At 49.6% G+C, this 27,017-nt stretch overlaps 1 protein-coding gene across 3 annotated transcripts in view; it reads right to left on the bottom strand.

The window, feature by feature from the left end:
• bcar1 (BCAR1 scaffold protein, Cas family member) overlaps positions 1-27,017 on the bottom strand; it is a 99,508-nt gene that overhangs the window by 22,176 nt on the left and 50,315 nt on the right. The window contains exons 1-2 of one of the 3 annotated variants that reach the window (XM_035418809.1): positions 23,731-24,482; positions 6,423-7,157 (exon numbers count right to left, since the gene is read on the bottom strand). In XM_035418809.1, coding sequence (XP_035274700.1) covers positions 6,423-7,157; positions 23,731-23,742 — 747 coding nt within the window. In that variant the 5' untranslated portion in view covers positions 23,743-24,482. Of the gene's footprint in view, positions 1-6,422; positions 7,158-23,730; positions 24,483-27,017 lie in introns of those variants that run through there. The other 2 variants (XM_035418807.1, XM_035418808.1) reach the window with 2 other exon arrangements.

Raw genomic sequence — 27,017 nt, 5'->3', positions numbered from 1 at the left:
CACACACATCACCCAATTTCACAGGATGGAAAGTGTTGGGCATGTTAGTGTGCTGGATGTGTGAGGAGCGACAGGCACTGTGTTAAAATTGCAGGAGCAGTCACACCTGCTGAGGTGACAGCCATTTCTTCAGCTGGAGGTCAAATAAAGAAACTCAATACCTCTTCCCACTTCTCTCCCCCATCTATTATACTCCTCCAGCCCCAATCACACACACACACACACACAAACACACACACACACGCAAACACACACATGCACATGAGCACACACACACACACACACACACACACACCTACATATGCACACATGTACATGAGCAGTGACACACACACACACACACACATATACACACACACTGCCTTGCTCCTGCAGATAAGAACCCTCCACTCCCAGTGCCCCCCCTCCCACTCTAAGGTGCGTGCTCTGCCTCTTCAAAGAATCGCCAGATTACACATTAACTTTCCGAGCAGGCAACCTGAAAAATTTGTGCAGAATCTTAATCATTCCCTCACCTCATCTGATAGTGAGAGACAGAGAAGGAGAGAGGGAAAGCTTTCTTTCCCATAATGCCTTGTGGTAATAAGCCTTTTGTGTTTTATCAGCCTTTCCTGTACTTAAATCATATGAAGGTAACACACTCACCTCTATCATCATCTGTCTATCACTCATAAAAAGGGGCAGGGCTTGAAACCCCCAGGGCTACACTCCAATCACATTTCAGAACACACAGCCCTCTGAGATCACACACTGCACCTGTGCCAAGGAAGCAGTGACAATAAACACAGCTTGTCAGAGCAAAAATGGCAGTGACAACACACTGCTGGCTTGGGTCAATACACACTGTGCGTGCGTCAGCATACAGCATACATGCACTCGGCCTGTATCAGGGAGTGGCAGCCAGCACACACACACACACACACAAACGCAAACGCTTGCACACACACACACGCATACACACACACACACACACACACACACACATACACACACACACGTACACGTACACGCACACACACACAAGCTCGTACACACACACACAGACACACACACGCATACACAGACACACACACAGACACAAACACTCGTGCGCGCACACACACACACACACACACACACACACCTCATAAATGCTCTTAGGTCTCCTTTATAGTTCAAACGCCTACTGTTTCATTAGAACAGCGTTTCCCCTAAGTGGCCACAGCGGGTCTTTGGTTAATGACTAACTGCGTTGGGACGCCTACAATAACAGGAAACCCGCACAAGATCACCAGGTCACGGCATGATCCCAGCCGTGTGTGTGCTCTCACACACACACATGCACTGTCATGTTGTTTCGACGTTCAGTGAACGTCGAAACAATGTTCATCCCAGCCACCGCGTGCAGTAAGGCAGCGAGCCATTGTCGCAGACAGAAAGCCTGTCCTCACAGGATCCTGGGTTCAGGCCCCTGCAGTGCATTATGGGAACACAGGCAAACAAAGACGCGCACGGGACGTCCCACAGAGAGATGAGCGCTCTCTCACGTGCAGTATAGGGCGGGGAGGGGTTCTTTAGCCCTGTACCCCACAGAGACCCTCTCCCCACAGAACACAAGCCCTGTTAACTGCGCCCCGCATTGTGTTGCCCTACTTTTTTAATTGATTTCCTTTCTCGTCTCCTGCTCACAGCTGGCGCTGCGTACGTACACAGCCACCCAGGGCTTCCACACTTAGACCCAGAACCGGTAAAGACCGGTTTTGAAACGTATCCAGATCTGCGCAAATTTGTCTGATTTTCGGCTTCCTTTTCTCAGGAAAGGGAAGGATCCCGTCCGCAGAAGGTCGACCGGTACCCCACAGGGATTGCCTGGCTCCTGATAGGTCTCTGCTGCGGAGGATGTGTTCCTCCGCATCATCGTCATCATCATCATCAAGAGTTCAAAGGTCATAGTGAATGATACTGTTAATTACACAAAGCAGTGCAGCTTCAGAAAGCCGCTAACCAGCTAGCTTTAGCTGTTTAGCTGCTGCTGATGATGCTACTTGATACAAGAAAGACTCTGCCTCAAATGTATTCAAATAAGTTTTGTCTTCACATTACAGTTAAATCTACTGATTTGTAGCTGATTTTTAGTTGCGCATTTGAGAAACAGCTACCTGTCACTAACTAGTGAAATTCACTTAAGAAAAATGAGTAAAAAATGAACTTTTTTTCTTTTTTCCATCTGAGTCAGAAGCACTGCGGGACATGGTCAACCCCCTGCCAGCCCTAAAGCTCAGTCACAGCTAGCTTAAAAGGCTAAAGGGAGCACACACAGCTAATTAGAGCCCTCGTTTGGAGGCAGGGTACATTCTGAGCACCAGCCTTCTCTTTTGGCTCATCTAGGGTTGTTTGTTTGTGTCCCAGGTTATCTGACACGGAAACTGTTGCCGTGGAGCGGGGGCTGGCGGCAGTTACCGGTAGTTAGTGGGGGCGAGAGTGTAATTCCAGAGCACAGCAGATAGCTTAGAAGGAAACCCTGAAAATCAGAGCCCCGAACAGGAGCGCAGCCCGAGACCCCTGAGGGCTGAGGGGCCCGTTCCAGGCTCCGCGAAGCGTGCTGTGGCTTAGCGGCACGCGCGTCGCCCCGCCGCCCTCCGCCCAAATTTCAAATTCCCCCTTTGGTGTTCGGTGCCGCCGGAGGACCGCAGTTGTCCCAGCTGCCCTCCCTTAAGACCCCACCCGCGAATGCCTTGGCACAGCTGAGGAAGGCCTGCGCCCCTTCAAAGGCATAGCCGTGATGCCCGCCCAAAGCTGAAAGGCTGGCCAGTGGGTAACCCCACCCCTGGGCACTACTTCCCCAACTTACATACCCCATGTTTTTTTCTGAAATGCCACCGTTACCACTTCCATACAAAAAGCAGAAATATTTTTTGCTGACTTCCTCCCTTCAAAGGTACCTCATCGCCTGCTTTGACCCACTATTGTAGCCACAGTCGAGTGCATGCAAATCCAGCCAAGCCACAGACTAGCTGGCACCAGAGCTTCAAAAATATCGACCGTTCTATTCTTACATACTAAGACTCGCGTTTGTTTGGTTAAATAACGATCTGAAATCTAAGAATCATGGCTGAATGATACGGGTGGCGATACCTCACAGGCCTCGTCATCGCGATAGCCCTTCATCTTGATGTTCGATGCCCCGCCGAGCGGAAAGTATCGCGTTCCGTTAAAGTCGGCCTCGCCCGGGGTCATGTGACCCGTATCAGGCCGAGGCTCGCTGATGGTTGGTCAGTCGGTGTGAACGGTGACCCGAGGCTAAAGCCAGATTTTCTACACAAACACGCGGCTGGCTTGTCCGACGCTGATTGATGTGAAAGGGAGTGGTCTCTAGCCCTCTTTTCCCTGTTTCCATCACTATGGAGACAGTTCCCCTCTGCTCTCCTCCACACACAGCTGAGCCACAGGATGGGGAGAATGGAGGGACGATACAGAGAAGAGGAGAGGAGAAAGGATTGAGAAACAAAAGAGAATGGAGAGGAGTATGAAAAATGAATGAAGGAACAGAGAAAGAGAAAAGCGAGACAAATGAGGAGAGAAGAAATAGACTAGTCCCTCTTATATCTGCTCTGTAGGGCAGGGCAGGGTAGAAAGCTTGGTACTCTTCATTATTCTAGGCCAATATCAAGCCTCAAGAATTCATACACACGCACACACACACACACACACACACATAGCACAAAGTCACAGATGCACCCAATCACAGTCACAAAAGTACACACAATCAGTCACGCGTAGGTACACAAAATCACAGTCACACGTACAATCGCAGGCAAGCCTTAGTCTTCATTTATTTCCGACCTTGAGAAGACAACGTGCCGCACAGTGACTCAAAAGATGGCGGCCTGAGAAAGGCCAAGGCTTGCAACAACACCAGGCCTTGACAGGAAGATGAGTGTAAACACACTGCGCTGACCACTGACATCAGCGCAGACGTCCCAACTGGGCCCCGCCCCCTCCCAAAGCACATGACCATGATGCCTCCTGTAGCACGCGCCTCTCTCATCCCTGTCCTCGTGTGTTTTTCCTTTGTAAAAGAACATCTCCAATGTCATCCAGACTGACAACACACCCTGCTTATTATTCTTCCCGACAGAGTACAATGTCATATGGCTGCACTGTTCTCTCTGTGTCCTCCAGTGAACGGGTACACTTTCCAAGCTGGCCAGTGTAAGCATGTTACATTTTGTTCTTCACAAACTGCCATCCCATCATTATCAAATTAGCAGTATCCACAGAGAATACCCACTAGTTCAGTTGAATAAGGATGTAAGTACAGACTTCAACAGACACTACACAATTTTTTATTAAAAATGTCATAAAAGTAAATGAAAATGGGATGAATACAAATTTAACAGAAGTGGCTCTCCTCGTTCACCCCTGTGCTAGTGCCCTCTGTGTACCCCGTCCCCAGAACTGAGAGCGGGGAGAAGGGAGTGCCGTTCTCATGTCAGAGGTCAGGGGAGCACCGCCCCTCCGGTAGGACCCCAAATCTCTGGGGGGTCTGGTGTTGAGTGATGAGACAGGGGGAGGCGGGGCTTCTTCCATTTCTAAAATAATCTCACGGTTCATTACACTAGTGCATCATTTATTGGCCCCCCCTCTCCCCACCCCCCAGGGTGAAATTCCATACACATGCACACCCCATTATCCATTCTGTTCACCTCACAGAGCTGGATACTTACAGACGCCATTCAGTGTATATATGTGTTTGCGAAAGCCTCATGTTAACTGGCATTACACACCACAACCAGGGTGAACAATGCAAAGCACCATTCAGTGTGAAATGCTCAGTGTTAAACCTACTGTGAGAATACATTTGACTGTATATTAATCATCATTTACAAGATTGGCAAGTATATACTACGGCAATATGATTGCGTGTTTGTCCTGCCAATAAAGAAGTCTGAACCGTAAATGGTCATGTGATTCTCTACTTAAAACATAGAAGGGAAAACAACATGAGGAAATGAAAGGATCAGTGTTTTTCATATGGGAATAATAATAATAATAATAATAATAATAATAATAATAATAATAATAATAATAAGGGGTAAGGGGGTGCTGAGGGGGGTTGTGCTGCACACAGCTGCGCACCCAGGCAAACCCCTCATTACCCTTCGATCGCCACCACCATCATCATCATCTCGCTTGGTTTAGCAGCGGCGCTTGCACACGGGCGCATGAGCGACTGTAAAGAGGCCTCCATATGTGACAGCAGAGCCTCACGCAGCGGGGGAGACCGCTATGGAGACCTGGGCCACGAGACCCCCAACCCCCATCCCCACTGGAGCCTTCACTGGCCATTACAATGTCTACTCTCTCTCTCTCTCTCTCTCTGCCTCTGCCTCTCTCTCTCTCTCTCTCTCTCTCTCCCTCTGCCTCTCTCTCTCTCTCTCTCCCTCTGCCTCTCTCTCTCTCTCTCTCCTTCTGCCTATCTCTCTCTCTCTGGCTCTTTTGGAATAGAAAATAATATGTAAAAAATATGAAGGAAATAATACAAATTTTTATTCTAAAAGTTTGAGTCTAAATAATGGACGTATCTCATAAAATAATAATAAAATGAAAAAATGAAATGAAAAAGAATGTTTCCTATAGTATGGTAAAAGCAACGAACAGAGTGAAACTGAAATGTAAAAAAGTAGGTCTAGGTACTGTTTATTTTATATAGCACACTCTTTTCTGGGCAAAGTCCTTCTCTCTTCCTATCTCGTGCTTTATCTCCTTCCCCTCCCCCCTTCCGTTTTGCCTACTTTCTGTTTGTGCGCTGCCTCTCTTCCCTACTCTTCTCTCTCCCTCTGTTCTCTTTCCTCTATCTCTTCCCTCTTTTCCTCTTGTTTTTCCTCTTGTCCTGACTTCGGCCTTGAGAAAGCCGAGTAAACAAAAAAACAACTGTACAAAAAAAAAACAAAAAGACGTGACGGCACATCTCTCCCGCAGACACGTCTCCGCACGGTGCGGTGAGCGCGCTCAGTCAGCAAGGAAGGCGGCCAGATTACGCGCGCGCTCCAGGAAAGCAGATAAAAAAAACAATAGGCTGTATATTCAATCATTCAGCATATGCTACTTATTTGAGGAGCTCAGACAAGAACACACAGGCTGCGTGGAATTCCCCCCCATCCATTCCAGCCCGACTTCCTAGAGCGAAAACTGTGGTGGCGGAAACAAAGTAGGGATCTCAAAGTCAAACCCAGAGGACTACCGTGCCTACTGGTTTTTGTAGTTCTATTTTCAGTAAGCAGTGAGTTTCAGACCCCAGAAACAAGGTGTGTGGAGACTTGTCTCTTTAGCCAAGCCGCAGCTCAAATTAACACAGAAACGCCTAATGTCAGCAAACGCTTTGGTCGCTCTCCAGAATGTGAGTTTGAGACCCCTGGAACAGAAGAATGTGGGTGCCTTACCTTTCCTGGCGGTTTCGGGGAGTCCCAGTTCCTCTTCTCCATGGAGGGGGGGATCTGGTAGATGTCCTGAGATTGGTTCATGGAGGGGGGCACCTGGTAAATGTCCTGGTTGGGTCCCTGTCCCACAGCGGAGAGGGGAACCTGGTAGATGTCTTGCGGGGAGCTCTTGGACCCTGGTGGCACCTGGTAGATGTCCTGGCCGGGGGCGGTGCCCATGGACGGGGGCACTTGATAGATGTCCTGGCCGGAGGGGTTGTAGTGTGATTGCTTCTGCATCAGGGCGGGGGCCTTCTGGGGGCCCGGCGGGTACTGGGGGCCCGTGGGGACGTGGTACAGGCTCTGGGGCGAGGGCTTGCCGTGGTTGGGCGGCAGCATGTAGACGCCGTCCGGAGTGGCCGGGGCGGGGCCAGGGGCGGGGAAGGCGGGGTGCATGGCGGTGTACTGGGAGGAGGGCGAAGGCTTGCTGTAGGAGCTGTGCGGGGGGAGGGACAGCTGGTTTTGGGGCGGGGCCAGAAGCTGCTGCTGAGGCGGCTGCTGCTGCTTGTCGTACATGCCCACCAGGATCTTCAGGCGGTTGCCGGGGACGATGCCCTGGCGACCGTGCAGGGAGCACAGCCACCAGCCGTCCAGGCCCTGCGTGTCGCGCTCCAGCACCGTCATGATGTCACCCTTCCGGAAGGAGAGTTCATCCGGGGACTCGGCCACGTTGTCATAGAGGGCCTTGGCCAGGACGTTCTGCGAGAGAGAGAGAGAAAAGAGAGAGAAAGAGAGAGAGAAAGAGAGGGACATCAGGACCTTCTGCAAGGTAAGAAGCCTTTCCGTATCATTTGTATCTTTACATTTAAGCAGGTACTTTGCAAAAAAAAAAAGAACAACCTCAAATAAAAAAAGATAACCAGCCACTATTATGCTCCCAAGTGATTCATTATACGTTTCAGGATTACCCTGCATTTGAGTTAGAGGACGTTACATTTTGATTCAGCCACATGAAGAAATGAATCAAAATTCAGTTAATACTTTAGATAATAGATTTCCATAAAACATTATGGTCATTTTAAAATTTCTTAATTGAATTTTAATTCATTTTCTAAAAGAACATAAGTGAAAAGCAATTGTCTCTAAACCCTGCCAAGAATACAGGCCTGAGGACCAAGAGGAAATAACTCATGTTCTTACATACTGAAAACCACTCACATACATCCATACTATGGGGTAGCCAAAAAGTTTCATATGAATTGCAATTTGTGAAGAGGGGCAGAAGAAAGGGTGAGATCACTGGTATATTGCCCCCAGTGAAGAATGAGGAGGAAACAGTGTGCCTCCTTGTATCCTTGAACACAGCAACAGCGATAATGACACAGATCATGGCCGTCCAGTCAATTAACAAGCAGAGCACTCGTCTATCCAAAGCAAACAGGAAAGCCCTGCCGTCTTGGCACTCTTCTCCAAAACAAACAAGCCCTTGGCTTTTAACCCCCCCACCCCCCACCCCCACCCCAACCCACCCACCCCTTCACAGGCTGGCTTTTGAAAGTGGCACTGCCCGGCTCTCAGCCAAGACCGAATCAAAATACACACCACCCCTCACCCCCACCCCCCTTTCCCTCATGAATGTCCCCCGCCCCAATTTTCCTCAGGCGAGGTTTGGTTTGGACAGCTTCGTGGTCTGTCTGAGCTCTCCCAGCTGTGATCCCATTGGCTAAACCAGCTCCTGATTTATCACCCGAGTTCCTGTTGTCCTCCCTGTCACTTCCTGGTTATCTTATGAGAGCTCAGATGAGTCAGTGCAGTGTAGGTTTAATCAGAGTGGGCGTCGCTGCTCTCTTCTGTTTACTCAGAGCCAGGCCCCAATGCCCATGTCCATGTCCTCCTGCCACTATCCCTCTCTCCACCCCTCTCCCCCTCTTTATTCCTCCCTCCGCTGTGGCCTCTATCGCTTTCCCAGTCGCTCGTCATGTCTCTTCCTGTCTCCCTGTCCCTCCCTGTTTTTTTCTCCGTCTCCATCTCTCAACCTCCTTATTTTTCCCTCCTTTCATTCCTTTCCTTATCTCTCCATCACCCCACTTCTGTTTGCTTTCCCTTCACCCCTCTGGTTTTTTTGAGGGGGGGGGTGTTCTGGTGACACTGGCTCAGCATGACAATAAAAACACTCCAAGATGGCAGCTCCGTGCTCCGTTCAAACTCATTACAGAGCTCCCTCTCCTATCTCTCTCTCACACAAATGTTCAATAAAAAATTTTTAAAGTAAAAAATCTCTCTCTCTCTCTTGCTTGCTCTCTCTCTCGCATTCCTTCTTTCTCTGCCAAAAACCGCCCCACACAGAAAAAAAATAATAATTATCAGCACTATTTCTATGATGACAGTTGCCACTGTAAATTGTTGTTTTTGTTTCTCGTGCATGGCCAATGCTGATAATGCAGCATGGCAGGGAGGGGGCTCTACGCAGGGATGCACAGAGCTGCGGCAGGGCTGAGATCTCCCGGGCTACGGCGGCGTGATGGATTTCACCGCTGGAGCTGTGAGACGGACGATCACGCAGCGTTCCGGTCCGAGTGGAGCCGTCTCCACGCTAAGCCCGTCTCCCAAAACACCGCTCGAGAGGCGGGCAGCTGTTCAACATTCTACATTGTGCATGCACGCATACACACACACACACACACACACACTCACACACTCCCACATACACACACACTCACACACCCCCACATACACACACACACACACACTCACACACTCCCACATACACACACACACACACACACACACACACACTCACACACACACATACACACACACAAACTCCCACATACACGCACGCACACACACACACACACACTCACACACTCCCACATACACACACACTCACACACTCCCACATACACACACACACACACACACACACACACTCACACACACTCCCACATACGCATACAGATAGCCGCTCAGGGAGACACCCACACAAGCTGAAAGAGCTCATTGAGTCTGGGGTTTCCAACACAACCAGATGACTGACGCCAGCAGTGGAATGAAAGAATCTCTATAGCGACATATCTATCTTTCCCTGCCAATAAACAGTCTGTGTGGATAATAATAAACAATCAGTGCTGAACCTGGGAACAAAATCAAAAGCTTCAACGGTCACACAAATGGTTTGATTCATTTTTTTTTTTTGTTAGAAAAACATAAGGAATGTTGATTTTTGTTTAAAATGGCCTCTAGCCTGAATACATATTTTTTAAAAAACAATATTCTTGTGACATTTCAAAGCAAAAACACAATTTCATCAGCAGTCAGACCGCTAGTGATTTCCTCTAGGATTTGTGAAACCGCATTTCATATTGCAAATGGCAGCCCATCCAAAATCTAACTAGGAGAGAGACCGTGACCTAGATTCCTAACATCAGAAATAATCACCTGTTGTTCATGCTGGGTCAAGTAGGAACACGTGCAGGACACTTTACAAAAGTACAAATGGCCCATGAGAACTCTATTTAGTGTAGTGGCAAGAGGGAACCTTTCGGAAATATCTGAGGGTAATGAGACTAGTATTCTATGAATCCTGAGTAATGTAGTGCTGGCAGGGAAGTGTTCTAAAATCCAAATAGTTAATGTAGTGTATCTAATGTAATCTACTACATATCCAATGTGGAACACATTGCATACAGTACATATCTTTCTCTTCTCTTATTTTTGTCATTACAGGAGTTTCTGTGATTACAGAAATTACTAATTGGAGCTTCCAGTACTTCTGAACATCCAATGAAACTGTATTGAACTTGGTCAAGCTCCATTAATGAACTTTCATAAAGCGCATCCATCAAATTAGAATGTTTTGGCATTAGCTAAAGGAAAAGAGAAATGCAAATGTTAAGAACATGGAGCTGACATCATAGTTTATAATGATGCCTGTGGTATCTGAGAACCTTAGAATCTATATCAGCAAGTGGGCAGAATGCTGGGTATCTGGGTAGTGTGGTACAGAGAGGGCAGTGTTTTAGGAATTGTGGGTAGTGTAGTAAAGTCAATAAAAGCAAAGTTGAATTGAGTCCACCGCTGCACTGCTAACTGTAAACACCATGCTTGCCAGATGTGGGGTTCATAAACTCAGAGATGAGCACTAAGTTGCTCTAAACTCTCTGCTGTTCCTCACAACAGTATGAAAACTCATAACCACAAAGTCTCACGTCACCGTGAGTGCTTTTCCACCTTGAAAAGTACAGAATATGTGCTGCTGAGCTGTACTTAAAACTAACTTTTGTCAGTGAGCAAAAGGCACCAGGGGGATGCTGGTGACATGATTTGTGGTGCTTTTAAAAGAGACAATGAAACCCAACTGCTCCCCCTCCCCCTCTCCTTCCTCTTTTTTTTGGGAAGGAAGAAAGAATAGGAGCTGTCTGAGAGAGATGCCCTCATCTTTTCTCAGCCACGAGGTCACTTCCTGTAGGGCGGGGTTTCTCTATGATGGTCAGGGAGGACTGACCGCAAGCCTCTCCTTCTCTGTGTCCCTTTGTTTCTCCCTATCTCTCTCATTCACCGATTTCACAAAGTTTGAACTTTGCTTTCATTCACAGAGAAGCTTGTCTGCCTCCTTGCTCTCTCTCTCCTCTCTTTCCCTCTCTCACTTCCTCTCTCTATGTCACTTTTTCTCTGTTCCGCGACACAGGGAGGTCTGAAGGAATGATTCAGGAGCGCTGCTGACCCAGTCACTACAGCCGTCTGCACCACTCAGAATGGAATTCTGATGAATTACATTTAAATCCTAAAGAGCGCACACAAACACGGACACACAAGGACAGAACTAAAGATATTGTGCGCCTGTGCCTTTAAATAAAACCACATAAACGACTTTATATTCTGGCCCACTTCTATGTGCTGTCAATGTTACAGAGCCCCTGAACAATGAAGTAGATTCAAAAACCCAAGTTACTGAACAATCATACTATGTTGGTGAAAGGTAAATAGCTGTTCCAGAGAATGTTATTGTTTGCAGCTATTACTGACAGTGTACGTACATACATAGAGAGTGAGTGCTTAATGAGTTAGCACTCTGTTTAAAATGTGCTGTACCCCCAGCGGTAATGAAGAGGACAAAGCCTTGTGCACTTCAGTGTGAAAATGTGGGAGGGGGGGACAACACAGTTAGAGGGGGAATGCTGTTTACTTAGTGAATCATTCCCACCTCCAGGTGATTTAGGATTTCTGTTTCTTTTTATTTTCTTTTTTTTTAAAAGGGCGGGATGCACTTTCCCAACAGTCTAAGAAAGGCAGATGAAAAAAACACATAAATAAATAAATATTCACCAATCATAAACCGGGCAGATGTTTCGGACGGGAAAATAACCGTGCCCTGAGCTCACGCTAAACGTGAGCGCGCGCACAAACGAAAAGACAAACGAAAAACAACCGGAGCCGAGGGTTTCCCCGAGTTACCTAATCTAACGTGAAGAGCGTGAAGCACAGAGGGAGAGAGGCTGCATGGAGGACGGAGCCAGCTGAGACAGGGGGCAGGTTAACATGGGGGGGGGCGAGGGTAGTTAGGCTGGGAGGGTGGGGGTGGACCCAGGGGAGTTGGGGGAAGGGGCTGGGGGGGGGGAGGGGGTGGGGGGTGCTCCAGGCAGGGAAGGGGTGGAGGTGGGGGGGGGGGGGGGGGGTTAAAAGCGCACTTTAGATGTCTACCCCTCCAGTGTAATGACATCATTGAGCCGTCTAGTCCCGGAGCGCTGGGATAGGCTGTAATTGTATAGTCTGTGGTCTGGCCCTTCGCACTCGGACTGAGGACACCGAGCGCTTCCAGGCTGACGTCACTGTCTCCATGGACACCTTGAGCCACTCCCTGAGAGACACACACACACACACGCACAGGCACACACACACGCACACACATACAGGCCCTGGTCCCTAGTGTGTTTCACTCATTGAGAGATTAATCTGCGGAGCAACAGTCATTCATGCGCAGACCGGACGGATTAATCTGTATGGTAACAGTCACCCGTACAGACATGGCGTATTAATCATAGCGGTAACAAAACGTAAACAGGGTATATAATATTCATCTCTGTGGTGACATACACACAGACAGGGTATTAATCTGTGTGTTAACATTCACACACAGGGTATGAGTCTGTGTGATAAGAGTCATTCTCCCAGACAGGGCACATTAATCTCTGGGGTAAAGCACACAGGGAAGCTATATTACTCTGTGTGCTTCCACATGCATCCCAAGGACGGGGAACACAGAAGACACAAAAAAAAAAAAATTTGATTCTGAAAGTTCTGCATCGTGCAGATCCCTTTCTGGTCCAGAGTAAACACAGGCCAAGCGTTGGGACATTAAATCACCCAAATAGTTGACACCCCCCCCCCCCCCCCCGCACCTCTACGCCCCCTTTTTTCATCAGGGTCAAAACGTCCCCTCGTGCCTTCCTCCATTAATCTGCCGCCAAAGTCCATTTTCGGACCCGAGGAGAAAAGGCGAAGAAGAAAGGGAATCCTTGGGCCGGGGGAATTAAGAGTGAAGCCATTTACATTTAAAAGGGGCCGGCGGGAGGTGGGAGGGCACCGTCAGGGGTTGGGGGGGGGAGGGGGGGGGGAGGGGGGGGCGGTGTGATGCGTACACGGGGCAGACAGCGAGAGAGGGACAGCTAACAAAATGGAGATGACCAGAGAGAAAGAGAGCAAGGACGAGAAGACCAAGGAAAGGAGGAGGGCTAGAAAGAGGGAGAAAGAGGGTGAGAAGAAGAGAGAGGGGGAGATGGCCAAGGAGCTACTGAGGGAGAAAGACAGGAATAGGGTGAGAGCGCGAGAGAGCGAAGGAGGTAGAGATGGCGTGGTGTGGTGCAGAAAGAGAAGAGGAGGGAGAGGCCTTCCTGTAGAGGCAGCGAACAGGAAGTAACGCGGCAGCTGGCAGAGCGGGTCAGCGAGAGGGCTGGACAGGGGGAGGGGTCAGGGTCCGGAGGGGGGGGGGAGGGGTCAGGGGGCCTTTGTCTCCCGCCTCTGTATGACCCTGCAGCACAAACACAGGCAAAATGACAGGGGCCATGGTGGGAACAGTGCGTGTGCGCTCCGCTGTGTGCGCTGGGGGGGGGGGGGGGGGGTTTAGTGGCCAAACCCAAGCACTCGCTGGCTTACACTCTCTCACAAAGAACAAGAGCAATAAACGTCTGAAAACAAGGCAAAAGCAGACAAAGCCATTCCCTTCTCTACCCCTTTGTCCACCCCCCATTTCTGAACTAATACCAACACAGGTTTTTATGGGTTTGGGACAGAAAGGGCCTTGCTGACAAAACATGGCTGCCCATTCCCCCCCCCCCCCCCCCCCCCCCCAGGGCACCTTGACAACTGGGAGCACAAAAGGGTCAGAGCAGACAAAAGTTTTATTTGGACCGGTGCGCAGCGGCCAGACAGAGGGAAAGCTGTTCGGCTGCCACAGCGCGGCTACGACACACTTCAGCCGTGCGGGGAGAGGCCTGTGGGTCAGCCCCACTTCCACACACAGAACCGCTTGTGTGTGTGAGAGAGAGAGACACAGAGAGAGAGAGAGAGAGAGAGAGAGGGAGGAGAGAGAGTGAGAGAGAGAGAGAAGAGCCTGTTTGTGTCAGAGAGAGAGAGAAAAAGAGAGAGAGAGAAAGAGGGAGAGAGAGAGAGAGAAGAGCCTGTTTGTGTCAGAGAGAGAGAGAGAAAAAGAGAGAGAGAGAGAGAAAGAGGGAGAGAGAATAGTCTGTTTGTGTCAGAGAGACAGAGAGAGATAGAAGGAGAGCGAGAGAGAGAGAGAGAGAGAAGAGCCTGTTTGTGTTACATGGTGAGAGAGGTGAACATCTCCACCACCCCCCCCGCCACCCCCACCCCCCACCCCCACCACGTTCGCCGCAGTCGCCGAGCGGAGCGGGCCGCTGAGCTGTGAGCCGTGACTCAGGCGGGCGCGCAGCCGAAGGCGGGTTTGGGACCCGGCCCTGTGACACGCTCTCCGCTCGCTCTGAGACACTCCTCAGGAATGTTTGTGTTTGTCTCCGAGTTCCACACCAGCACTTCACAGGGACACTTCCCACAGGAAAAACAGAGGTGCGGATAAAAAAAAAATCCCCAGCAGCGCTGCACGGTGGGCCGGGAGGGGAGTAAATACCATAATTCATGTGACAGATACATCACAGCGAGGGGATAAACTAGCCACAGGTTGTAGAAAAAAACAAAGGGAAGATACATTGTAGCTACAGGTTAGAAAAAGCATAGGGGAAGCATACTAGCTACAGGTTACAAAAAGCATAAGGGAAGCATACTAGCTACTAAAAAGTTTTGCCCGGAGCAAAGAACAGACTGCAGCTGGAACGCTCCTCAGAAGCAAGATTAAACCTGCACTCTCAGAACAGAGCCACTGCTCAGGAACTCCTCCTTTTCCATTCTCTCTATCCCAAAAACTCTACCCCCCCCTCCTCTTCTTCTGCCCAGCCTCTCCTTTTATGATGACACGAAAGAACATTAATATGAAAGTAATTACTTCTCATTTCTCACATTTGAAATGATGCACCCAAAACCTTTATTAGACAAAGCAGAGAAATGGACTAAAATAATACATATACATACTTTTTATTGTGCAATGATAAATTACAGTCATTTCATTTTCTGTTTAATTTAACGCTATTTCCACTAATCTCATCTTCTGAATATCTTCCCAATTCCCTGGTCAACCCTCACTATTTTTTCAGGAAAGAATATCCATATTCTAATTACAAAGATTATGCCATGCATTGCCTGTGTGTTTACAAATACGGTACTAGGGTTCAGATTACAACCCCTTCTGTAATGCATACATACATCTCTATTCACCATTCATCAACCATTCTCTCCCTGTTCCTTACATTTCTCACTTTCTTTGTCCCGCAGTAACAGACGCTGGTAGCTGCAGGGTAGCAATTCACAGATCTGCACACTCTCTGGTTATGCTGATCAGGAGAATTTAATTGAGAAATGTTGGGACCCCCAGCGTCGCGACGAAGGCTATGCGAAGCATGCGAGCGGCTACGGGTGGTATGTGTGAGTGTTTATGTGAGGGAAGGAGGGGGGAGAAATGAGAGGGTAAGAGAGAGAGAGAGAGAGAGGAAGAGAGGGAGAGAAACAGACGCCTCTGGCATGCGCCGGGCCAGTTCCGGCGAGTTCCAGCGAGCGCAGGCTCGTCCCGCGCCGCTACGCTTCCCGCTCGCCGTGACCCGACCTGCCGGAACATTCCCCCACCTCCGCGCTCCTCTCCCGGTTACCGCGCGCTCCTCTCCCGGTTACCGCGCGTTCCTCTGGACTCCCCGCGCCCCCCCGGAGTCAGGGCAGGCGGCTACTGTTACCGCACGGCTCACCCAAGGACCCACACCCGCACCCTGGCTACGGTCCCAAACCCGCTCTGCTCCCAGTGTTAGGGGTCAGGACCCCCCACACCTGGGGTGGAGCAGTGTGCCTTTTTCTAAAAGCTGATCTCCGGACAATTATTTACAGGCTCCCCTTTGAAAGTTAACCTTTATTTATATACATAATTTTTTTTTAAGTAGCCTGCCCTGCAGGACTTTGGATTATGGGAGGAAATCCACACAGGCACAGAGAGAACATGCAAACTCCACACAGAACGGTCCTGGCTGGGATTCAAACCAAGGACCTGAAACCTGCTACTGAAAGGAAATAGTCACAGCAGAGTGACATGGGTAGGTTTCCATTTAGGCATTCAGCCAGTTCTCGTATACCAAGACAGACTTACACTGCTATCAATTTAAGCAGCTGGATATTTAATAAATTCAAATAAAATAATTATTTGTTCAAGGGTGTAATCGCATGCACCCCACCTGAGAATCAATTCAGCAACTTCAGAGTTACAAGCTCAGTTTCCGAACCATTATACTACACCTCCCTGGGCACCTTTTTGCGGGAGCCGGGGGTGTAGGCTGATAAGAGACGGCCGAGTCTGGTTTGTCTTCTGGGTTAAAGCTATTTTTCTGGTGAGCGCCCCCTCCAAGTCCAAACCAAACCAGCTGACGGAGCCACATACTGGTGAGGAGTGACATCTCCCATTACCAAACTCACTCACCTGGAAAAGAGCACACACAGCCCTTCCCCCTCAGCCCCCGCAGCTAGCCATAAGCATAAGAAAAACACCTGAGAAACTTGTAGCTACAGGCTACGGCGAAGCTCAAGAATGCGGCCCGATTTCACAAGAGCGCGTGCCACTGGCTGGCTGAGTGACAGGCAGGTATGAGTCAAACCCCTCCTACGCTCCACACCTGGGTGACTGAGCCACACTGCACTGCAAAAAAAAAAAAAACACCAATTAAATCGACCGCCAGCGCAGCAACAAACAGGAGCTCGCTCGAACCCAATCCCCTTTCCTCCCTCTCACCCCACACAGGGCACAATGGTGGGAATTGCACAAACTGCATTTTCCAAATGCTCAACCATTTAAATCATCCACGGAAAGAAAAGCCCCACATTTTCCCCAGAGAGGCTTCGCGAGCATCGCTGTGACATCGGAAGAACATTCCGGTGGCTTGGCGGAGCGTAGAGGCCGGCGTTGTGAGAAAGCTACTGTGAGAACAGCGCCAGTGAGCGCGCAGTGCGCCTCCAGCGCTAGCTAGCGTGAGCTCCAGTGAGCGCGCAGTGCGCCTCCGGCGCTAGCTAGCGTGAGCTCCAGGTCACGTCCCGCCGTCACCTTGGGCCCCAGCGCCATGGAAACGCGACGGGCCCTTGTTGATCACACAGGTCCACTGGGCCAGCACCACCTCAGCTCTCAGTGGTCCTTTCTGGGTCACACACAATCTCCTCTCGCTCCATTTTTCCATTGTGTACTTTTCCACTGTACTAGAGGCACATTGACTATTCAGGTGTGTATTATTATATAAGCAAATGTCTACCGCACTCAGTCAAATACAGCTGATAACAGAGACTCCGCACACACAGCTACGGTGGACAACCTTTGTTCTGACCATTACTGGCCATGATTGACATCAGTCAGCACCAATCAGGCTCTTCGCCCCTGGGTGGGACCTGGAGGCCCAGAATAGTGTGTCCACCTGCGACAGCTCGATCTGCTGGTACCTGCCTGCGGCACGCCTCACCTGCACGCCCCTCCCCCAAATGCAGGGCCGCCGACAGACGTCCCGCGCCTGTTTGTTTGTTAAACACCCCCGTCTCTCCTCGGGGGAGGGTAAGAGCGCGCCCAGCGGGGGTGGGCACCGGGGTGCAACGTTCTCTGCTTTCTTAAACGCAAACACAGAGAGAAGTGCAGAGGACTGAAGGTGAGGTTAACGTCATTTCATTTGCTGCACTGGGAGAGCAAGGAGTTCATGGGAGAACAGCCTGGCATTTGTTGAGACACTGAACACTCAATCCAGCTTAGAATCTCCCCCCAGCAACAGCAACAGGACAACAACCCTTCCCCTCGTTCCCAATCCTTCACCCCCATTTCCTCTGCTAGTGCACAAATGCATTTCTCTCATGGCCTTTCGCTCCCTATCCCTCTCTCTCTCTGTCCTCCCACCTTTTTTTCTCTCCCCCTCCTTCTCTGAAGCCCACAGGACAGGCGCTCACCAGAACTGCCATAAACAGAGCCAGAGACACCGTCACCGTCAGCAACCGCAGCCACAGCCATTACCGGCATCGCGGCCTGTCGGATCTCCCTCAGACAGTTCCTGTTTCTGCAGAGCAGGTGCCCCTGGGGGGGCGGGATTAGTTTTTCCACATGCCCCCCCCCCGAGACCGCCTTGTTTCCAGACCGCGCTGTTCAGGGAGATAAATGGCTGTGCCTTATCCTGTCCTGCGTCCAGCGTTCTGGTGAGATCTAGCAGTCACCACGGTGACCGTGGCGACCGCGGCAACCCGACAGAGTGTTTAAACCCCGCAGGAGACGGCAGGCCTGCTCGTTTAACGCTGTGTGTACAGGAGCATGTGACCAGAGCGAAAACGCCACAACGCTGCTGGCTGAGGAACAGTAAACAGCCCTGTGAAATGACTCAACTACTCTCCAGGGTGTATGTATACTGATATACAGTATACACTCTCTGTGTATGAGTGCAGGTGTGTGTGTGTGTGTGGTGTGTATTTATGCCTGTGTGCGTGTGTTTGTGTGCGCACACATGTGTGTGGTTGTGTGGGTGTGCCCGGCTGAGTGCATGCATGTGTGTGTTTGCGAGCGCATGTGTGTGTTTGCAAGCGCATGTGTGTGAGTGCATGCGTGTGTTATGATACTCTCCCTGTAATCCTCAGCGTTTCTCTATAATCTTCTGTCATCAGCAGCAGGTGCTGTGGGGTTTAATAATGTGCCTAGCCAGCGAGGGGCTCCACTGGGATCAGGGACAGACAGACAGACAGACAGACAGAGGGACAGACAGAAGGAGAGGGGGATGGGGGGCGTTTCTCCCATAGAGCGAGCATGGCGACCTGGGCAGCTGTAATCCAGCTGTTTAGTGTAAACTCCACATCTCCCCGGGGCATCGGCACGGGGCTGAGACAAGACAGGATTATCCCGATTAGCATCGCGCCTGGTCGCCCGCGGATACGCTCGGCGCTAAGCACTGTCGGGGGGTGACGGTGACACCGCGGCGTTCAGCCGAAGCAGAGATCAGAGATAGGAGCTACGTACGCACATACACGTACACATCCACGCGCACACGCATACGCAGGAACACACACTTGCACTAACATACACACACATATGCACACATATGTACATAATACGCACAAACACACAGGGAAACACATTTGTGCACAAATCCACACACACACAGACACACACACTGACCTATACACAGGCACAAACACACATACACACACACACTCACCAATACACAGGCACAAACACACACACACACACACACACACACACACACTCACCAATGCACAGGCACAAACACACACACACACACACACACACACACACACACACTCACCAATACACAGGCACAAACACACATACACACACACACACTGACCTATACACAGGCACAAACACACACACACACACACACACACACTGACCTATACACAGGCACAAACACACATACACACACACACACTCACCAATACACACACACACTGACCTATACACAGGCACAAACACACACACACACATGCGAATGTACACACACACAAACAGAACTCCTCGGGCGTACTGCAGTAATAAGGTCTCACTGTGTATTTATGTAATTCATTCACTCTTTCACTCCCTGAGCTGATAAGAATAATGGAATCTGCCAACTTTCTGAGTGCTAATGACCTTCGCTAATCAGTTCTGTCGCCTGAGGAGGAACAGAGGGACAGTGAGAGCGAGAGAGAAAAAAGAAGACGAAAGAAAAAGAGAAAGAAGCTGGGAAAGACATTATAAGGGCCATTTTGATACCAAGTTTCTTTTTGCCAGCAGGCCTGGCCTCGGTTGTGATGCAGAATGTCATGAATTTTTCCATTCTGTTTTTTTTTTTTTTTTTTGAACGTCTCTTTCTCTCCACAGCTGCTCCTTGATTGGCTCCCCCCGTGCGGAACAAAGGTGAGAGCGCAGAGTCTGTTTGCAGAGGCCCGTTGCTCGCTGTGTGTCGCAAGTGCGTCTGAGCGCGATCGAGCGCGCTTGTAAGAGTGTCACGCTGTTTACGCAGCGCTCGGCCAGTGCGTCAGACCCGGCCTGTCCCCGCCGCTCTGACGAAGATCGCCCCAGAGACTGCCGGCGCCAAGCCTCACCTTTAAACCTGCGCACCTGACTGGAACTTCACCTGAACCTCTGTCACAATAACAGATCTCACCTGAACAAATTTCACCTGTGCCTGTATCACACACTCAAACCTCACCTGTGCCTGTATCACACACTCAACCTCACCTGTACCTGTATCACACACTCAAACCTCACCTGTACCTGTATCACACACTCAAACCTCACCTGTACCTGTATCACACACTCAAACCTCACCTATGCCTGTATCACACACTCAAACCTCACCTGTACCTGTATCACACACTCAAACCTCACCTGTACCTGTATCACACACTCAAATCTCACCTATGCCTGTATCACACACTCAAACCTCACCTGTACCTGTATCACACACTCAAACCTCACCTGTACCTGTATCACACACTCAAACCTCACCTATGCCTGTATCACACACTCAAACCTCACCTGTACCTGTATCACACACTCAAACCTCACCTGTACCTGTATCACACACTCAAATCTCACCTGTACCTGTATCACACACTCGAACCTCACCAGTGGCTGTATCACACACTCAAACCTCACCTGTACCTGTATCACACACTCAAACCTCACCTGTACCTGCATAACACACTCAAACCTCACCTGTACCTGTATCACACACTCAACCTCACCTGTACCTGTATCACACACTCAAACCTCACCTGTACCTGCATAACACACTCAAACCTCACCTGTACCTGTATCACACACTCAAACCTCACCTGTGCCTGTATCACACACTCAAACCTCACCTGTACCTGTATCACACACTCAAACCTCACCTGTACCTGTATCACACACTCAACCTCACCTGTACCTGTATAACACACTCAAATCTCACCTATACTTGTATCACACACACTCAAATCTCACCTGTACCTGTATCACACACTCAATCTCACCTGTACCTGTGTAACACACTCAAACCTCACCTATACCTTTATCACACGCACAAACCTCACCTGTACCTGTGTCAAACACACAAACCTGACCTATACCTGTATCACAAACTCAAACCTCACCTGTACCTGTATCACAAACTCAAACCTCACCTGTACCTGTATCACACACTCAAACCTCACCTGTACCTGTATCACAAACTCAAACCTCACCTGTACCTGCATCACACACTCAAACCTCACCTGTACCTGTATCACACACTCAAACCTCACCTGTACCTGTATAACAGAATAAAATCTTACCAGTGCCTATACCATTGCATCAGACCTCATGTTATTTCCCCCAGCCATTAAGTCGCAGTATTACATGTATTATATGCTACGGAGAAAATCAATATCCGGAGCAATGTGCATGATTCTGCCTGAGGGCCCAACACTAATCTCCTCAACGAGGTCCGCTAGGCTGCCCGTCTCCATACCCGGACCTGAACTCTACTTACACACAACCCCGGAGGCATCTGGCCAGATCATTCTGGAACTGGTAGAGGGGGGATTCCCGCCCCTGGCCCCAGACCCAGAGGGCTGTTAGTCAGGGCTGAGTCAGTGCTGTTCCTGCCTCGCGTCAGTCAGCTGACCTTTCCTTTATAATCCTGAGCTCAGATCCGGCGGGGAGCCGGGAGGGCCACCCGCGCGCTCCGCTCACGGCGGACGCACCGCTAACCTGATCAGGATCGCGGTAACAAGCTCAGCGGACGGCCTAGGAAGGGGGGTGCGCACGCTACTCCCATGGGAAATTCAGGAAGTGGAAGCAAAACATTCTACCCAGAATTCCACCTGACAGCCTTGCGGTCATATGGCCAGAAGGCTAACAGCTACATCGCCAAATTACTCCAGGGGGTGGGGAGGGAAGGCTCAGAACCTAACCTTTCAGTGGCCCCAGGAAAGCATTCCCACCACCCCCACCCTCACCCCCCACCCCAACACCTTGCTAGACATTCTGCCCTGGCAGGCAAAGACAGGGTTAAACGCTCTGAGCAAAGTGAGTCAGCACGGGAGAGTTTATTAAACATTAAACCAGAACACGTTTACATTGTTCAGGCGCTCCTCAGGCTACAAACACGCCGCTGAGCAACTGCACTCTTACATGTATGTATGATGCTAGAGCACGTATGTCAGGCAACCGCTACTTCCTTAAGACACTATTTCACGCTGCACTATTCTTACACTGTTTGACCCACGCAAAAACAACAAAAAAACATATTCACGGCAAAACAAGCGTTAAGCGCGAAACTCGTAAAAACATTTTAACAAAACGGTTCTTTCCCTTCCGCGCGCTGACCTGCCTGCTCCCGCTACATTACCGAAGCGCCCCCAGTCTTCTAAAAATAATTTCCTGCAAAAGCGCCAGGGTGCTATTCTGCTAGCCCTCACGCACAAAAGTGCGCCAGCCACAATGTATTACAATATTTGTTTGCCGGGCGGATGCTCCTCTCGAGGGCAACTTACATAACTAACCTTCTAAAATGTTAGCCACTTGTACAGCTGGATATTTACTGAAGCAATCCAGTTTAACTGGCCCGCGCAGGGGGAGAATAACCGTGTGCCGAATCTGAGCGCTCGACCTGCATCCTGCTGGGTGCAGGGCTAGCTCTGCGCTGCACGCCGTAAGCGTCGGCAATTCGCTTTCCAATAAAACACTGTTCTCTGTACTGCACCCGAAGTAACGTTCCCAGCAAATTAGAGGGGGGGGGGGGGGGGGGTTTGGGTGAGGGGGTGTCAGGGGGCCGGCCCACAAGTCCCCTGGGGTCGGTCCTGACGTTGGGACCCGTTTCCGAGAGACGGGAACGGGGCCCGGTCACAAAAAAGTCTGAAATAGCCGCCCGGCCTGTGTCACTGCAGCACGGCGCTGACAAAATGCCAGCGGATCGGAACAATAGCAAGGAGCCGGGGCCCGGCCAGCGGCCTCCCCTCTCCTCCCCTCTCCTCTCCTCTCTTTCCTCATAAAACCTTAATCTTTCAACTTTCTCCTGAGTCAGCACAGCGCCCCGGCTCGCCTCAGCTCAACGGCTCTCGCTCACGTCTCTCTGTTCGAAATGCCCCTTCCCCCCCTCCTTTCTTTCTTTCTTTCTTTTTTTTTTTTTACAACATTTTAAGCCCTTGAATTGTCACCACAGAAACGAAAAGGTCTGGATCTAAACCGGGAGAAGAGAAATGTCCAGATTTGGCACCGAGTCCGAACACTGAAAGCAGCCGAGGAAAGCGGCGCGTTTACAAGTTCAGGGTTCAGCGGTTTTGTACTCTCGCATATTTTTGCTTTTTTGTGTTACTGCTGATACGCCAGATAACATTTGTAAACTCGGTGGTCAAGCCCTGAATGCATAATACCGTGGCAGTCGGTACACGCAAGCATACTGACACACACACACACACACACACACACACACATTACAATAAATAGTCATTACAGCTGACTAGCAACACAAGGTTAAAAAAACGCACTGTGTTCCCTTCCCTTCCCTAACTCAACTCCCGTTTGTGTCCTCAGACTACTCTTTTCTTTTCTTTCTTCTCTTTACCCTTTCTTTCTTTTTTTCTTTCTCTTTACACCAGGGGGTATTGAGAGCCCTCAGCTAAGCCCGTTCAAACAGCGATGGGAAGTGCAAGCGCACACACACACACACACAGGAACACACACACTCACCAGATAGTTCATTTTGAGCCCTCTTGTACGTCGCACGACTCCAGGGAGAGAGTTTTGGGGGCCAGAATTCGGCCTGAAAAAAGAAATCTCGTCTCGGGCCGCCTGGAATTAAAGTTCCCTCTCGTCTCCAAGGTGAAAAACTCCGGCAGGTCCTAATGCATTCTCCAGCAGTGTGATCTCACAGGGCAAGAATGAGTGGATCCTGTTCCCCTTCTCAACACAGTCACTTCCAGCTCTCTCTCCCTCTCTGTCTCTCTCTCTCTCTGTCCTTCTCCCTCCCTCTCTTTCTCTTTCTCTCTCTCTACAGCTAGGGGGTGGGAGGAATGTGCAGAAACCTTACACCTCCCAGTGCCTCCTCAATCCCAGCGCTCCTCTCCTGCTTTCTGATTGGACGAGGCATCGCTTCTTATGCTAATGAGGCTTGCCCCCTCTCTCCCCTGCCTGTGTGGAATGTGCAGCCTCCTGCTTGGAACTTGGAGGGACATATAGTCTCATTCTGAATGTTTTTCCCCTTCTCTCTCTCTTGCTGTGTCTCTCTCTACCTCTCTCTTCCTTCTTTTCCCATCAACACTTTTTCATTTTTGGCTTTCCATTACCCTTTTCCCATCCCCTGACTCCTTGTGTTGACATCTCTGTCTCCCCCATGAAAATGTTTCTATTTTAGCATTCCATGTATCCTAGCATCACTGTGCTGTCTGCCAAAACATATACACTGTATATGTTCATTAATTTTCATTTTAATATTTGGTATAAGTAAAAAATTTACAAAAACAGCCTACATATAAAATTTGAAAATAACGACAAGCAAGGGAAAATGACCAATCCTTTAACACTCATATTCCCACAATGCCCTAGAATACATGTGTCTTGTTCCCAAGCAAAAAGAAGGGAAAAAAAAGAGTTGTCTTGAGTCAGTGGGTTCAAGAGGAAATGAAAATCAACTGGGCAGAACAAGTGAACCAGGGCCATTAAGGATGATAGGGTAATGTGTTTCACCCAATCACAGAGAAGACATGTGGAAACCAGCGTGGTTTGAAGGCCAGCAATGGGCCATTCTCTTGGAAAACCAAAACAATACCAAAAGAGGAAAAGTCAGGCCACTTCTTTGACCTGAACCTTAAGCATTGAAAATGAGACCAATCACAAGAGAGTGGCAGGTTCACACCTGCGGGTTGTGGGTTCAAATCCTAGGACAGGCACACAGAGCTGTTGAACCCTTGAGTCAGGCATTAAACCCCAACTGCATCAATAAATACCCAGCTATATACACACCAAAATGTCAGCCATGACCATCTCCCAACATGTGGGCATCAGCTAAAAAAATAACCATCGCATACATAAATAACCTCTAGTTATGCATTGTGATCCTTGGCGCCTTTTAATGGAGTGCGCTTCAACTTTCTAGCGCAGAACGCGTTGTCTTATCGCAATATCATGAGTCAAACTGCGACGCGGACGGCAGAATAAAAAACCTCACGCGCTGTAGTGCAGTATGGAAACAATTCTATTTCAGCCAAGTGGAAAAACACCGAAGACCCGCGCGCTGGTATATAAAAACGGAAGAAATCCGAAGACGAGGCTTCAGGAAATACACTGATTTATTATCAAGTTGAAAATGCTCAAAACTTTTGAGGCAAACGAACGTTTCGGTCACAGACCGTCATCAGCGTCTAGATGCACATGGAATAATGGTTCCAATGTTTTAAAAAAAAAAAAAAACAATTACATTTAATACATTTCTTGACGTAGCCAACGGAGCCTGACACGACAGAACTACAAACAGAAAGCACTTCCTCGCTTCTGCGGAAAACGTGTGATGCGTTCCTGAAATGGACAGACAGGGTCGTCTCCTGGAAGGAAGGGAGCCATGACAGATTCAGAGGAATAAAATGAGATTTGGTTCGAGTGAATTTCAAATGTAAAATAATGGAATCTTGTGGGTTCACGTGGGAAATGTGACAACACTTTGGCACGTATTATGTGATTGCCATTCTAGTTGCAAGAGTAGGTATAAGGGATTTTATTAATGCCTTTATAGAGTAGCCTACATATATCATTTACATACTGCTTTAAAAAAATAAATAGGAAAAAACATGAAGATGTAACAGGTCTGATTTTTAAATGGTACCCTATATTAATATGCAAGAATGTTCATCCGTGATGAAAAGTCCTTGAGGCATTTGTATATGTCCAAATATCCAAGCAGAAAAGAATGATGATATTGGATCATTTTCATGTTTCTTTTTTCTTTTTTTTTTTGCACTCTGTGAAAATAGGATGGGACAAAATGACTTAACTGTGTGTCTGTGTGAATATGTATATGCAGGTGTGTGAAAAAGAGAGAAACAGAGAAAGGGAGAAGTGTGGGAGTGAGTATGTGTGCGCGTGTGTGCGTGAGTGCATTATGTGCGTGTGTGTGCGCGTCTAAATGTGCGCTCATGTTTAGCGTGAGGGAGACAAAGTGTTTGTGTTTATGCCCTTGTGTGCTTTCCTGTGGTGGCTCAGAGAAGTGAACTCCCTGATAGTGAGAGGAGGGGGTAGCTCCACATTAAGCAGGTCATTAGCCTCACAGCCTGATAGCTGTGTGGCACAGGCAGCCCAGAGCCAGCCCTCCCCCAGGAACCGCGTGCTGCGGCACGCCCCCTCCCTCCCTCCCTCCGCCCCACCCGCCTCCCCCTCTCGCCGCTGCTGCTGGGAGGAATGTGGAAACTGTGACACGCCGGCTCCCTCCGTGGGCTAGCACTCCCGGGTCAAAGGTCGTCATCCCTGGCAACCGGGCTGGCAGGCGGGCAGCGGCGTGAAATGCCACATTGACGCACAAACGCCAGACCGGGCAGAGAGAGAGCCGGGAGAGGGACGGTCACGGGGAATTTGGCGCAGCTGGTGCGTCACACAGGAAACGCGTCTGTGCTCCCCCCCGCCCCCTATTTTATATGCCCAGGGAATTCCGCTCTCTTATCTCCAAGTCACGGCTATCTCCTCAAACCGACCGCCTCTGCATCTCATCTCCATGGCGATCGAGCCGCTCTCTCAGACCCGCCGAGAGCTCCTCGGCGCTCCTAATTTCACTGCTTACGCACGCAAACATACGCGCGCAGCGCTAATATCTTTATACCGCCGCCAGACACTCGCCGAAGTCACGCGCTGCCTCTTCAAAGCTTCGGCGAGGTCACCGCTGTCAATTAAACAGAGGGTCCCATGTCACCGTGGCGATTAGAATATCACATCACACGCCATCTCAATTAGTTCCCCCCTTGCTCGTTGGCTAATGAACCTTCCTCCTTTGG

This window comes from Anguilla anguilla, chromosome 5, assembly GCF_013347855.1.
Source record: "Anguilla anguilla isolate fAngAng1 chromosome 5, fAngAng1.pri, whole genome shotgun sequence".
Lineage (NCBI taxonomy): Eukaryota > Metazoa > Chordata > Actinopteri > Anguilliformes > Anguillidae > Anguilla > Anguilla anguilla.
This window is presented reverse-complemented; position numbering and strand designations above follow the sequence as displayed.